The sequence below is a fragment of the Blennius ocellaris genome (assembly GCF_963422515.1).
Source record: "Blennius ocellaris genome assembly, chromosome: 5".
Lineage (NCBI taxonomy): Eukaryota > Metazoa > Chordata > Actinopteri > Blenniiformes > Blenniidae > Blennius > Blennius ocellaris.
Window position 1 is genome coordinate 18,596,781 of NC_137654.1, and position 15,521 is coordinate 18,612,301.

Here is a 15,521-nt window from a genome sequence, read left to right on the forward strand (position 1 = left end):
ACCACTGAGTCCATTCAGATGAAATGGAGCAATCTCTCGGGAGGCGCACTGATCCACTCTCTAAGACTGTATAATCTGCCAAGGTAAAGCAGAATAAGAGACAGTTACATCCGTGTCTCATCACTGGCACACCTCGGCAAGATGTTTACATTCTCCTCTCATCTCTCTCTGAATTACACTTGAAAAAAGAAAAAAAGGAAAACAGCAGTGTGTTTTGTGCCAGGATTTGCAAAATGAAAAGAAGAAGCGAAGCTGCAGATTAAGTCCTTAAAATGAAACAGTCGAAGGTGGCAGAAGACGGGCAGTAATTTACCTCAGAGAGGAGCTGTTGGCCGTTCTTCAGCCATGTGTAGGAAGGTTTGGGCTTGCCATTGGCTCGACACTCCCAGTATAGTCTCTCCTCTATGGCCAAGGCCGTGTCCTTCATGGTCTGGATCCATTGAGGCTTGGCTGAGGATATAGAAATATTCTCCAATGAAATACATAGTGAAGTATGACCTGAGGGCACCCCCCCTCCCCCCCTCCATTAAACCTTGTGCATCCACAACAGTTCAAAGCAAATGAAGCAGATTGGCAGCTTGAATCAGCGGAAAACACAAAACGTCAGGAGAATGTGTTTGTCTTAAATAGGCTAACGGAGAGAAGATTGAATGCAGAGTATCAGTTTCATCACTTCAATGTGTCAGCTGCCTGTGGCAACTCGGGATGAACATTAAACATTGAATTACAAAGCAGGGAGCCCTCATGACTGGTGAAGAGCCCCCGACATCACCATTCAACTCAACCTGTCTCCTTAATTCCGTGTGTATAATGAACAGCACCGCGGCCTGTTCTCCCTGCATCTCCTACATATTTACAGCTTTTTAGGAAATTTCACAGTGAGTGTGGTGCTTATAGCTCACTTCTCAGACACTGTACATACTGTCAATTTCAATTTCACAAGTGTCACTTCTCCCTGCCACTTCCACAAATTCAGAAACTGATGCAAGCTGAGAGCCTGAAGTGTAAAAAAAAAAAGCTGAAGAAAATGTTTAATCTGGTGTGCTTATTAGCCAAAGAGTATATTTAGTAGTAGTACACAGCTTTAATCAACTGTGTGGACGACAATCAGAAGTTAAAACCATAATTGACAATATTGGACATTTATATTGCTTACATATTGCCACTAAAACTGATTCTTGTGTTCTCGTATCAAAGGAAACTAAAAATACAATCAAAACTATGCTTGTCAGACTTTTTGTGATATTTCTTCGGTGTGTACTATCATAAAGCCTTAATTCATGATGCAAGTATTTAAATTAGGTGAAAACACTGCTGGACTGTGTATACAAGACTTTTGGTGTAATACTTTTAAGCCTGACCACAGATCGAAAATGGAATCTTTTCACTGTCTTTTACATTATTCGCCACATTCACACAGTCCCTCACAGTCATTCGGGCACTTACACATCAGTAGTGACAGGTGCCGTGCGAGGTGCTGGCACACCATTCACACATCGCATCATCAGTATTTCTTCTACTAATATGCACTGATGTTTTCTAAAACTTTATTATTAAACTTACAGCTTATGTGTGACTCTCAGGCATCCTTGAGCAACCATTACAAATAAATAAGTGACGGTACCATAAAAAGCCAGCCGACCGGTGGCTGCGTTCTTCCCCATCTTGTTCTCAGCCACACACTCGTATCCTCCAGTATCGTCCTGTTGAAAGCTGGGGATCTCCAGCACGGCATTCGAGTACTTCATTTTGACTTTGCTGGGGAAGGGAACGCCGTTTGCTCTCCTCCAAGTGATTTCTGGTACAGGGCTACATGAGAAAGGAAGAGGTCAAAAGAGATTCTCATAAAAGCTGATTTAAGATGGAATAAAAATCGCTGCAGGTGTGTTATAACAATCTGGCCATTTAATCATCTGATTGTGTTAAAGAAAAAAGAAAAAAAATTCTGTGAAGGATGTGCTTTGCCTTTGGAGGTGTGAGAGCTTTCAGGGGTCCCAGCAGCAAGTAAAATCTATGGTCAACGGGATGCCTTTTTCCATCAATATTATTTACGTTTTGGGAAAAATCCATCCATTCATTTATTTTCCCAACTGCTTAATCCAGTTCAGGGACCACGGCTGCTGGAGCAGATCTCTGCGAAGAACGGCTGAAGGCAGGGCGCACCCTGGACAGGTCGCCAGCCACACACAGCCACACACTCAGGGAATTCAATGCATATTTTGGGACTGTGGAAGAAAACTGGACGACACTGAGTAAACCGAAGCAAGCTCAAACAGAACAGAAAGCCGGCAAGCTTAGAATGATACTGGGGATTCTTGTTGTTAGACAGCAGAGCAGAATGAATTAATAAGACCTATTTTATAAAAAAAAAAAAAATAGAAAAAAAAACACATTTTCAGAACGTATTTTATTGTTGGCATTATAGAGCCAAATTAAAATGATAAAGTAAGCTTTAGTATTCAGTTAATTTGAATTAAGAGAATGTAACTAGCACAAGTGACATTATGCTGTTAATTCACTATGATCTAAACAGCTGTTAACAATAGTAATATCATTTCAAAAACATCTGGGAGTCCCTGCTATCGTCCAAAAATGACAAAATGGCACGGGACAAGGCTTGTGTGGTATATGAGAGTAGTATGAACCACATACTTCACAGTCCTTGAGAGGGAGGAGCTCAACGTCTCACACTTTGAAAACCTCTTGGTTAGACTTATCTTAATCCAACAACAACAAAAAAGGTTGCCATATGTGGCTTTCAGACCAATCACAGCTTCATCCTGCGCTATAAGAAATGTAATTGTCACAGTAACTTCACTGTATGGAGATTGGGAGACTCCTCATCTGGAATGAAAGAAATTGAAAACATGCTTCCATCAAGGAATCCAGCTTACTTCCCAAGGGCGAAACACTCCAGCGTAACTGTTGATCCCTTTGCAGCGGGCACATTGTCTGGGAAATTAACTTCTATTTTCGGCTCGTATTCACCCATCACTCCTGCGAAGAGCAAGCACAGGAACGTTGCTCAGTCTTCCAATATTCATGACTTACAGGCAATATGGCTGGCATTATGGACCAAACAATGGCACCGTATAAGTAACAGACGACAAATATAAAACACATGAGCAAACATTCTCTCATGGGTAAACTCCAAGTAGTACATCACTTAAGTGTACAGTCACCAGGGTGCAGTGAAATGCTTGCAAGGAATAATTTAAAACTCTTGTCAGAGGAATACACAGAATTTATGTGAAATCTTGTTTTTTTTTTAATCCAGCGAGACTTGTTTTATCTGTTGTTTCAAAGCTTGAGTGGGCAGTTCCCAGTGCCTGATGTTTCATTGTTTATATCAGTATGCAGGAAAGACAGTCGAGATCAGGATCAGAAAGTGATACAATGGGATTTAAATTTATGCAGCTACATGTACAGTACACTGAGTGGAAACTAACTGGTTGAGCCACCAGAACACTCAATGTAATGGTCCAGTGACGTATGACTTATGTTTAATTCATTCCACAGGCAATCTTTATACACTCTTTCTATGAAAGCATAACAGAGAATAGAACAACAGACCACCGAGAGCAGGCCCGAGAATTCATGTGAAAGCATAAGGGAAAAGCTTTTAAAGGGAATGTGAATTATAAGAAAAGCAAAGTCAGCAAAGAAGAGATTTGGGTGCTTTGTTTGCTGGCCTACATTGAGGAGCAACTGTTTACTTACAGGCATTAGCACTCGGTGACTCAACTACAGCGAGGCACGACAGGGAAAGGGCACTCATGCTGGCGTGATGATTAAAGCCACCTTCAAGTGAGAGGTGCACAATACCAGGCTGCAAGGGGATGCTTGTCACATCATGGCCGTAAACTGTGTCTTACCATCTGTCCGGAGGATCAGAGACGTAGGTGAGCTGTGAACCTTGCCCTTCGTGACGCTGTTCATCACGACACAAGTGTAGTTCCCCACGTCGGAGGGCTCTACCTTGGAAATGTAAAGGTTTCCTGTCTGCTGGGAGACGAAACGCCGATTGTCTTGCTGAACAAAGTATGGGTATTCATTGAAGACCCACGCATAGGTAAGGTCTGGAAGACAAACAGCAAGTATAAGGGACACAGTGCAGTTTTGAATGTAATTCAGACACTTGTGTCCCCATTTCACTGGGTCGTGGCAAATTGCAAGTGCAGTGAGTGAAAGAGTTCTCAAAACTTTAGCAGGATTCAGCAATTCTCTGCTGTATATGTCCCTAACCCTTCTCAGATTAGTTTTTATGTCAATTAAAAGGGGAGAAATAAACCCTATGCATTTCAGACAGATCTTCACCACGTTCACCAGCAGCTTCTGCACTTCTTTTACTGGCTCCACTTTGCAAGACGACAGATGACAATTTTCTCACTGCGACACTGTTTGTGTGTTGAGACAGTTGCAAGCACCAAAGATTTGTAATTTAATTTGGCTAATGTTATTTAAATCCCAATCTTTGATCCAAAACTCTCTCGGAATCTGTGCAACATTTGTGTGACATGCAAAGTGTCTCCGACCAGTCACTTCTCGTCACAGCCCAGTAAGATATAAGTCTTTAAAGTAAATGACTTCAAAATGAGCAACATAAACACAAAAAAGACTTACAATGTTTCAATCAACTTAAAGTCAACACATTTCTCTTATTGTAAACTTTGAGCTTTGAACATGCATTGATCTTGCAAGGATACAATGTGACCCAATTGTTCATTACTGTATGTGTAACATTTTACAATTTCTATTTTCTGCTTGCAGCTGTGCAATTGGAGCAAATGCGCCGATCCTGAATATCCAACAAATTCTCTATGTCGGATGTATAGATGTATAGATATACTATAGATGGATAGTATCGGGGTTTCAACACCATGCTACTCCAAAAGATTGACGGGATAAACATTGACATGCATAATTTAAAATTCCTGCCATTCGGATCCCAACAACTTGGTCACATAAGTCTTAATTCATGTCAACATTTTAAACTCAAATAGTTTAATTTTATGGGCCTGAATGTGCATGTTGTGATGAAGAAAACAACTTTGAACACAGAACTTTACGTCACGGATGAGGAATTTTCTCAGGAGAGTGTGGTTATGTGTGGCATTTGTGGGAACTCTGGTATATTTCCACTCGTATAATGAATATGTGCAGATTCTCGGGTTAAGAAGAAATTCAGAGTCTTTACCTCCTGAGGAAGTGGGTGTTCCACAAAGCAACACCACTCCTTGTCCCTCTCGGACTGACACAGCGCTTCTGGTGTGAACTTTGAAATGATCTAAGTCTGAGGGAACAAAAAAGGAAGAAAAAAAAAAAGCGAAGATCACTGCAGGATCTCACGTATCACGGGAATGGAACAGAGCCGAGTAAAAGCTTTCAGTGAGACACTGAGATGAGCCCATAAGAAAACTGTAATGAGAATAACACTTGGGCAATGGCTGCGACAGAGAGAGAGAAAGTGGCTGTGTGAACACAGAAGAGTGCCTGCGCAGAAACACCAAGCCAAAACCTAAATGAGGCATTGGATATTAATTTTATGACTTGGGAACTGGGCTGTTAGGAGCCTGTAGCTCTACCCACGTACTTATTCATGGAAGCTGTCTGAGTGAGGCATAGAGAAAGTGGTAAATATAAACCGTAAGAGGTAAACTGCTTGTTGTGCAAACAGTTACAAAGAAAAATGGAAGTATTTTAATTATTAAAATTATCATTCAGTATGTTTTCAGGCATTCCTTCATGTTTACCAAACTGGTAACTTCCAGTTAAATCTACATAATCCAAAGACTCAGTGAGGTTTGGACATTATCAAGTGTAACCAGGACATTTTTTTTTCCTGACATATTGTTGCTGTTTCTTTTTAAATATGATTATTCTTTTTTCTCTGCAGTGGATATCTTTAAAAGCTTGTCAAATAAAACCAAAAATATCTGCCTGGCCAGACACTGGCATCGAGTGAAGGTGTGAAAAGATGTTTTGTTGTGATGTGCATGAAAAGAAACCATAGTGAATAGAACATAAACAACAAGTGTTCATCTGCAATATTCAGCTGAGATGTTTACTCGTTTCAGCACTCAATACGTGATCAGAAAGACATTTTCTAAACTGTCTAAATACTTATTTTTGCAGCAAAGCAGTGGTAATGCAGAATCATATTCACACTGCAGCTTACTTTCTTTTAATATCAGTAGCGGTATGCTGTGCCAGAGTTTTTTCTTCGGGGCTAAGCCCTTATTAAGATATTCTTCAAACACTGATTGTGCAATTTGGTTTATTGCTTTACCCCAGAGAGCATCCAGCGAAACAGCCCGACTGAGGTTAACAACTCAAATAGAAGTAGCCGTCCGTAGTTTGCATATGTCACCATAAGTGAAAAGCAGGCATTGCCCTCGAACTGTACTTTAACATTTAATGTTGCTTTACACCGACGTTGCAGTACACTGATAAATACTGCAAATACTGCCCTTCCATTTTGGTGTGTGTTGGCATTATTTTCTGTTCAGTGCAGATTTTCCATTAAATAGAAAAAAAAAAAAAGAAAAAAGAAAATCTGTTACTTACAGGCAAACTGCAGACTGGCTCTCCGACTGAGGATCGCTCCTACAGTGTTGTAGGCCATACACTGGTACATCCCTACATCCTGGTAGCGGTCCAGACTGCTTATAATGAGGTTGCCCCCAGACAGACGCCGTCGACGATCCAGGCCCAGATTTATGAGAGTCCCATTCAGTGACCATCTGTGAGGGCAAAGACACCATCAGTCCCTGGCAAGACGCGCACTCCATTTCTTTCTACCAACCAAAGGTGGTCTGACAGGAGGTGAGTGGAGAACACAACTCACTGCGGTAACTCACCAAGAGTAAAGATAATGCACTATATATGCCGTGATTTGTGAGGGTGTTTAGGGATTCTTGGACTTCTGCAAGCTGAAATGAACAATATAAACTTTTGCAGTTGTCGTTTTTGGTCTTTTTTTCCCAAACTTCATAAACAGAAGTACCTTCTAAAGTGGTCCAAGGTGTCATGAACCAAACAGCTGCCAAATGTGCTTCATCCAAATTTGCCTTTGGGATCGCTGGAGTCGATCCTGATGATAGTGGGTTGAAGGCCATAACAGAGCAAACACCATTTTAGAGTTACCAATTAGCCTAACACACATGTCTTTGCACTGTAGGTGGAAGCCTGAGTTCCCGGTGAAAATAACTGCTCACACAGAGAGAACATGCAAATTCCACTCATCACGGCACCTGACTAGAATCAAACTGGGGTCCCCTCTCTGTGATCTGAGAACGAGAAGCAATAGATCACTGTTCCTTGTGTTTGGTCACAATGTTGACTGATGGATTCATGCATCGGTTTATCACACGTGTTTCTTGACAGCTGCATATTTTCGTCCCCGCAATCTAATAACCCATAAAACCGCAATGTCCATAAATCAGTCATTTGTTCAGTCAACAGATGTCGCAGAGATCTTGCTTATGTGTTTATGTAAACCCCGAAATGCCAATTTCTCAGTTATGCTGTGTTTTTATTCTATTCGTCTTTATTTAGCTCTATCACTACTTGCTGCTGCAGCAGCACTCCCATCTCCCCACAGGGATCATTAAATTTTAATCTTAGAGTATCATACACAAAGCTGTCCTCTGCTATTTAAAGGGAGCAGATATAAAGGTTTTAAAGCCATCTGAGATATTATCATCAGTCTAACCATAATCACCTCTTCTCTATCACATTATATTTACATAATGTGACATTACTCCACCTTTGACTTCTCATTAGGACCAAACATTAGCATTTGGCAAGAGGTAACAGGGAGCTGATGTAACAAAGGATGCCTTTTAAACTAATTTTCACCCTCCGTTGGATTCCCACACTTATCAGACTGTGGGAATTCGGGGGGGGGGGGGGGGGGGGTATCTTGCTTAAAAGGTTAAGATTGCACTGTCAAATAAATGAAGCACCTGAGAGAACTCTTAAACACAAGGTTAATTCATTGAGTTAAACACACCCTATTATTTGGCTAGAAAATGCCTTTTTTCTTCTTCTGCCATCGCCACACTCTTTTTAAATGCTATTCTGTGCATCGATGGGTTGAAGGACAGACCACTTTTCAAGAATGTTCCATCATTTTTCTCTGTGCGCAGAAAATAACTATTTCTTTCACTCGGCCATATTCTTCTATTCTGCCTTCCTTAAGTGGAAATGAAAGACGTGAAGGCCATAATAGCAAACTTTCCAAAAGCTTTCAAGTCTCACCTTCAAAATAATTTCTTAAAGGATATAACCAAGCCATTGAATATTGATGAGTGTTTGCGGCTGCAATCTCGACACTCACAGCAGACAGCAGTGTCATGATAGGTGCCCAGATTAACCTCACCCCTTCACCAGTGCTATACAATGAATAATAAAGGACGACGGCGACTAGCAATACATATGTACATTCGGGTGCGTGTTTCCTTTCACTTGCTTTCAGCTTCTTATCCCTGACTGACCATCTTCACCGCTCTCTGACCTGCTCTGAAGCACTTCAGCTAGTCAGTGGTGGCATGAACACAGGGCAGATGATTGAATAGCAACTGAAAAACTGAATTACTCTGCTTGAAACTCGTTTTGTGAGCGCATGTTGCCTGACCACCTGACCCCGGAGGAGCTCAAGTATGCCGCTCGACCCTGCAGTCAACAGCCAACAGGATTATAATCTCAGGTCAGGTAAAGGTTAGATCAGTCACTTCCTGTATGGATTTGAAATCAACTGAACTAAACTAAAACAAAAACAAAAGAAAACCTCATACAGAATCACCTTTAGGGCCTGCTGTGGTGACGATTCCTTTCTATATAAGATCCAGGTTTTTTTTTTTTTCTTTTCCTCATGAGTTACTGTGCTGCTACTGTGTGCACAATATGAAAGCCTCATATCTCTGTGAGTGACAGGGGTGGCAGAGTAAAGGAAAAGAAGGAAAAGAGAAGACATTGGGGGGGAGCAGTGCGACTCCATTTACACTTCAAGAGAGAAGCCAGAAAGGTGCTGAGGGCATGCAGAGCCTAGCACAGCCCGCTTGACAAGACACCACGTTAAACATGCTCAACTCACCTTTAATCAGTACATGGAAATACCTGGTCTTAGGTGGGGAATGTGAAAAGCCTGAAATAATGAGCGCGCATACTCCACACCTCTGTCACTCAGTTCATCTGTGCCGCCACAATTCCGATGTTGAACGCCAAAGACACTTGTAATCAATGCCTGTTGGTGCCAACTGGTGTCTAGCAACCTGCCTCGCTCTCATGGCGTTTTATAAGAGAAGACGATCATTAAGATGCTACACGTGTAGCCGAGATACTATCTGGTGAGACAAGAGGCAGATTGGTGGTGTGCGAGTCAATATGAATTAGTAAAGCCATAATGACACCGCTGCTCCAAGTGTCTATACGTGTTTCAGTCTAATTTGGAGAAAATGAACCAGCAAGGGAACCTCTTTGTTTTGTGTCAGGGAAAAAAAATTAAATAAAATCCAGCAATTTACCGTTGTTTATGCACTCAAAACGGGATGCTGGGTGCAGACAGTCACTAAAATCCACCCATCTATCTATCTATACACATACATGTGAGTGCAATTTCTCTCAAACTGTGAATATGAATAAATGCAAACAACTATTGTGTTGTCTTTATCGCATATATTAAACAAAAACCTTTTGTGGCATTGACATCTCAGACAACACATTCAATAATAAAGAGGAAGAAAGAATCTGGAACTAAAAAGGAATTCTTTCTGCCTTTAAAAGAATAAAAAAAATATTAATGCTGATTTTTTTTACAGAACAGAACTTGTGTGTTGCATTCTGTGTGTGTATATATATATATATATATATATATATATATATATATATATATATATATATATATATATATATATATATAATAAAATAAAAAACTCAAACATGAATGCTTGCGAATGTGTTTTTAAAGAGAGGTTCAGGTGGTCTTACCTGTACTGAGGAGGGGGGGTTCCCTTCGCATCGCAGGTCAGAGTGGCTTCTTCTTCTATGGAGTCAACGGGAATGAACAAGTCACCTGGCTCCATCCTCCATCTTGGCCCGTGGTACGAGCCACTGTCCAGACAATCTGTCAGAGATAATGAACAGTCTGATTGTGCAGGCAGAAAAAAATAGACCGTTTTCATTGAGTAGTGTTTCGCTGTTTCTATGGTGCAAATGGTATATTGAGTCCAACAACGCAAAGCTTCTTTTTTTTTTTAAAGAAAGTACATCAATACATTTCTGACGGACAAAGGCCATTTTGCACATCCAGTTTTGAATCATTTTATACATCTTGGTCATTTTGTACCTGATTTATGTCTCAACCACTTTCAATTTGTTTATTCATTCATCTTCCCTTTAAAATCCTTTGGTCTACGTATTGTTTTTGGTTTTCTCTTAATCATTTTCAGAAATGATGATGAGCTACAAAAAGAGTATTTTAATAAAAATAAGAATCTCACTAAATTTTGGTCCTGGATATTCACCTTACCTTAACCTTGGGTCTATTCATTTTTATTTAGATAAAATATAGGGTGACTTTTTGGGCACAGAATAGCAAAGACAATGACCCGGTGCTAATCCAACAACAACTATTTTATAAAATTGAGAAAATTAAATCAAATAAAAAGAATATGATGAAAGATTGTGAATCTACCAAAACAACTCCAGTGATAGATCTTATTTTACTTCTAAATCTGCCTTTTAGGACTTTGTGGTCAGAACAATAGCAGGAATATTAGCTACTTTAATGTAACTTGATCAACGCTATCCAACATTGTGTAAGAAAATACCCCTACCTTGTAATAGGAAACACAAGTGCAGATTAAACCAGTAGCACACCAGTTCGTTTCATCTTATTAGTAATGCATCACGTTTAATGGGCATTAAAATGCCATTAAAAAGGAAATCTCAATCATGTGCAACAATTTAATTGCAGCAATTTTTTGGAGGATAAGTGTGAGTTTAGATTGAGTAAATCATGTCTTTTTTTCTTGTTGGATGTCACAAACATTATGATCAAAATGCCTTCATTTACTAGAAAGAAAAGCATTTGCTTTGTGTTTTGTGTCACCTATTTTCCCACTCGGAGTGAAGGAAAAGGGTTTTAGAGAAAAGGAAATTGTCTCTCCACCAGGTTACAATCGCAGTGGAGAGCAGGAGAAGATTGAAAGCATTGTGTCTGTGTAGTGAATGGAAGTCAATACAGAGGAGTGTTCCTTTAAACCTGGCCACATCCTATCATCCCCGACATGATTTTTGGCACTTCACCTATCATCTTGCAACTGTAAATGTCCAAGTGTGAAAAAAATCATTACTCACATAAAAAGGTGGTTTACCTGTCAGACAATCGATGATTGATAGTAGCAGAAGCTGTTTCCATGGCAACGTCATCTTTGGCAGCTAAGGGTAAATGAGACTTTCATCCAATAAGCTTTGAAATGGCACTTGTGTTCTCCGGGAGAGAGAAGCTTGACCTGTTGTGATGAGAATTTAGTTGTAAAATACCAAACTCAAAACCTTTTTTTCCCCCCTCCCCTTTAACAATATGACCTCTTCACGACCTGTCAGGTGGCCACACGGAGGCGAGTGGATTTTGTTGGTGGCTCCCGTAAAACTGCTGCTGGAAATAACTAACTTCTTCTGCTCGTTCTCACATTTGCAGTCAGTGAAGAGCCAGTCAGTGTCACTTTGTGCTCCATGGTGTGGCAAACTTGCACCCAGAGATGTCTGAGGGTGATACCAGAGGCATATGGGAGGACATCCATGCCAATCTATTAGGGGAGCGACCAACAGCTAAGCTCATCCTTCACTTGGACGGATTCACTCTTTGGCTGCCTGAGGAGACTTGGACCTGGGAATTGGGTGCCATCCAATCAATTAGATTCACCCACAGCAGCATGTGTCTTCCCACATGCTGGGGTGAATCAAGACAGCCTGATGAGGAAGCCATTCCACCCAGGTCCATAATCAAGGGCAAGAGTCTGTCTGCTTGTAGCATGTGTTGTAAATTGCGATGCACCCGCTTTTTGCAGGAGGAGAGTGAGCGAGTAATGATGCAATTATGAAATGTCAAACATACACACAACGAAAAAGCGACAATAACGCAGCAGTCAAGTGAGCAGTCTCTCACACAGACACAAGGACACCTACATATGAGTATTCAGAGTTAATGCTGATTTGTGTACAATAGTGAACAGATGCATGAAGGAATGCACATAAAACGAAAACGAAAACGAAAAAAACACCCCTGAACAAGGAAACACAGGAAATACAAATTTCTTCAAGAGGTGTTCAAGATATATTAAGGGCAGGGACAGATAATAACGCCAATCTGCTAAATGTCACACATCCCACACACACCTACACACCAAACTTGCTTTCTCGCCTAGTACAACACGTATTAACAGTCAGCCTCCACACACACACACACACACACACACACACACACACACACACACACACACACACACACACACACACACACACACACACACACACACACACACACACACACACACACACACACACACACACACACACACACACACACACACACACACACACACACACACACACACTTTCCATTTAGAAGACATAAGCCGTGATGTGCGGCTCATTTGTGGCCTAATCCCGAGGCGAGCCTGGTTCAGAGCACTACTTATGGAGGGTCTAATTGTTTGTCAGCTGCCTGGATGTCAAATCAGACACGTGGGGTTTCAGCCAGGATTTTTCTCTCTTACCTTTCATGTGTGCTCGGTTCCTTTTTTTCTTCCCCGAAAGTCTGAAAAATTGGATTGGTACGCTTCCTCTCAAGAAGAGTCCTGCATGCCATACCTCAGCGATAGGACCACAGTGCACAAAACCGCTTGGCACCTCAGGACCGAGGATTGGAGTGCGAATGGTACAGTGGGTATTACACTACTGTCGACTTTGCGTGGTATGGTTTTGCATTTGGCAGGGGGTTTTGTCAGGGATGGCACCGTGTAACAGTTGGAGCCATGTGTTCCTTTCTTCTGTACAGATCGAATAAGTCATGTACAAATGCAAATTACTGACTTACAGAATTACATTGCTATGAATGTGCGCCGACTGTACAGAATTGTTTAAATGCATGGAAAAAAAAAAGAACAAATACAACACACATATACTCGCATGTGCACATTTAAAACAGACATTGTCGGCTTGCACTCATGGATAATGGTGGTAATAATGATGGTGATGGAAGGTGATGAGACAGCTTTACAGGGTTAACCACTCTAAATGACATTCCTAAACCAGCCCACCACTGGGTTAACTGGCACCAAAAAAAAAAAAAAAGTATAATCCTGATATCTGCCACCTCCATCACACTCTGCCTGCATCCAACTAACATGCTGGTTGAACAAATAGCCCAGCTGGAAGAGTGGGAGTGTACTTAGTTTGAAGGCCTGCGCTGCATTCATCACACATATTCTAGCTGACAATGTGGCAGAGAAGTATGCAATTACCTAGTGAATGTAGCAAGGTAAAATTGATGTGTCCATGTGTGTATGCACCTTGTTCTAACACTGTTTCTCGGGAGAAATGAAGCCCATCACCACTGAGCTATTCCTCAAGGTTTTTGCCTTAAAAAAAAGAAAAAAGAAAAACCTTCTGTGCTTCGTGCACGCATCAATCCAAGCATGCAAGTCCATCCAAGGCTGATTTAGTTCTAAAATGTATATTGGTCTTGGCCTGCAGGGTCGATCATATATTTCAGAATGGAAGTTGGGCTGCAGTGTGGCATCACACCCGGTAGGATCCACAGGAGCAGTCAGAGGCTGCCAGTGTGTGACTAACTGCATCCTTTTATCACTTTGACAAAGAAAGGCATGGTTGTGCCACAAAACAACTCCTCCATATTTCAAAATAAATACATTTCCAGTGAATTCAAAATAAAAAAAAATGAAACAGACTATTGTGGTGGGATCGGTTGCTGCCGGGAGGGCACGTCACGTTGCTTCTAAAACAAACAATTATTATAAAAGAAATATGTGGCATCAGGTATTGATGAGCCAAATCGGAACAGCAAGCCAGGCCGACATGTGAGCCTCATGGAGTGAGGGAAATATTTTAAGGATATAAATATCAAGTGTGAATAATTGATCTCCTTTTGCGCGCATTAAGAATTGCGGAGCGCGCCCACGAGCTTCAGATAAACAGAAATGTATATATTATTCTCATTGTCTTACCCCTTATCCTGAAATATCTAGAGACCAGCGGGTGGCGAAAGCAGTCCTCACGTAGAAAAAGGCAGACTGATCCTCCATGGAAACCTCGTTTCGAAAAAAATCGGTCACAATTGCAAGGTCGTTCATACAGGTGAAATTGAGCCGGTGGTCAGTCACAGATAACGGGGAACGCAGGAGCCATAAACACGCGCGTTTCATATCGCTGCTCCGCTCCTTCTCCTCCACTCCCCAGCAAAAAAAAGGAAAAAGACACACATACACACTCTCATATATATACACACACAGGCGCGCGCGCCCGCGCGCACGCACGCACACAACACCCACGTTGTTTGCCGTGCTGAATCACATTCGCAACATCCCCAGTTACGAGGCTCGACTCTCGCCCGTGTTTATGCTTTCAAATCCGACGCGCGCACGTCTTAAACCAGGGGGGAAAAAATAATAATAAAAAAAAACAAAAAACAAAAGAAAAGCAAAAAAAAAAAGGAATCTTGCAGAGATTATTTATTATGCGCATCAAGTCAGCTCGCCTTGCGAGGAAGGAGTGGGCTGGACGGCGGAGCAGCTCGAGAGGCAGCAGCAGCAGCAGCAGCAGAAGCAGCTCCGGGATGGGAAGGTGCGGGAGGCAGGAACACGCACCTGGAGGAGAACTGCGCCCCCGTGCGGCAGACTAAAGTACAGTTTCATGAGAAGGTGCGTGTGTTGGGGAGGTCTCCACTTCCATTGTTGTGGACACGACTCGTTTGTTTTAATCTCCGAAGGTATTTGTCCAAAGTTCAGTTGGAAATAAGCACACTTCTTTCAGGAAATTGGAAGAATCCAATTTCTCACTTCTGGGACGAATAAAGGTTCATCTTGTCTTGTCTTGTCGTGTCTTGTCCTGTCCTATCCTATCCTATCCAAGCCTATATATACTATACTATCCTATCCTATTCTGTCTCGTCTCTTCTCTTCTCATCTCGTCTCGTCTTATCTTTTTCTGACCTGCCCAAGGTGTACCCTGAGTTCACCCACCAGAGATGGATTTATTACATACAACTGGCTCAAGTGGTGCAAAACAAGAACGATTTTAGCATACAGTGAGATATTTGTTTCAGTTTATTTAAATTATTTTATTATTTAAATTATTTCTTTTCAAGAATCATACTTTGCACACCACGCATGCAGACACACGTGCACACACACACACACACACACACACATAAACGTACATGCACACATCAACGCACACACCAATCATCAGCACAAATTTCCCACCGATGTAAAAAG

At 41.5% G+C, this 15,521-nt stretch overlaps 1 protein-coding gene across 1 annotated transcript in view; it reads right to left on the minus strand.

Annotated features, from left to right (window-relative positions):
* cntn3a.2 (contactin 3a, tandem duplicate 2) overlaps positions 1-11,433 on the minus strand; it is a gene marked incomplete at both ends in the record, with an annotated part of 32,332 nt that extends 20,899 nt beyond the window's left edge. Inside the window, 8 exons of the mRNA XM_080497337.1 lie at positions 314-450; positions 1,625-1,809; positions 2,895-2,997; positions 3,876-4,079; positions 5,198-5,293; positions 6,568-6,743; positions 9,991-10,126; positions 11,379-11,433. Coding sequence (XP_080353463.1) covers positions 314-450; positions 1,625-1,809; positions 2,895-2,997; positions 3,876-4,079; positions 5,198-5,293; positions 6,568-6,743; positions 9,991-10,126; positions 11,379-11,433 — 1,092 coding nt within the window. The remainder of the gene's footprint in view (positions 1-313; positions 451-1,624; positions 1,810-2,894; positions 2,998-3,875; positions 4,080-5,197; positions 5,294-6,567; positions 6,744-9,990; positions 10,127-11,378) is intronic.
* Positions 11,434-15,521: the final 4,088 nt, after the last annotated feature.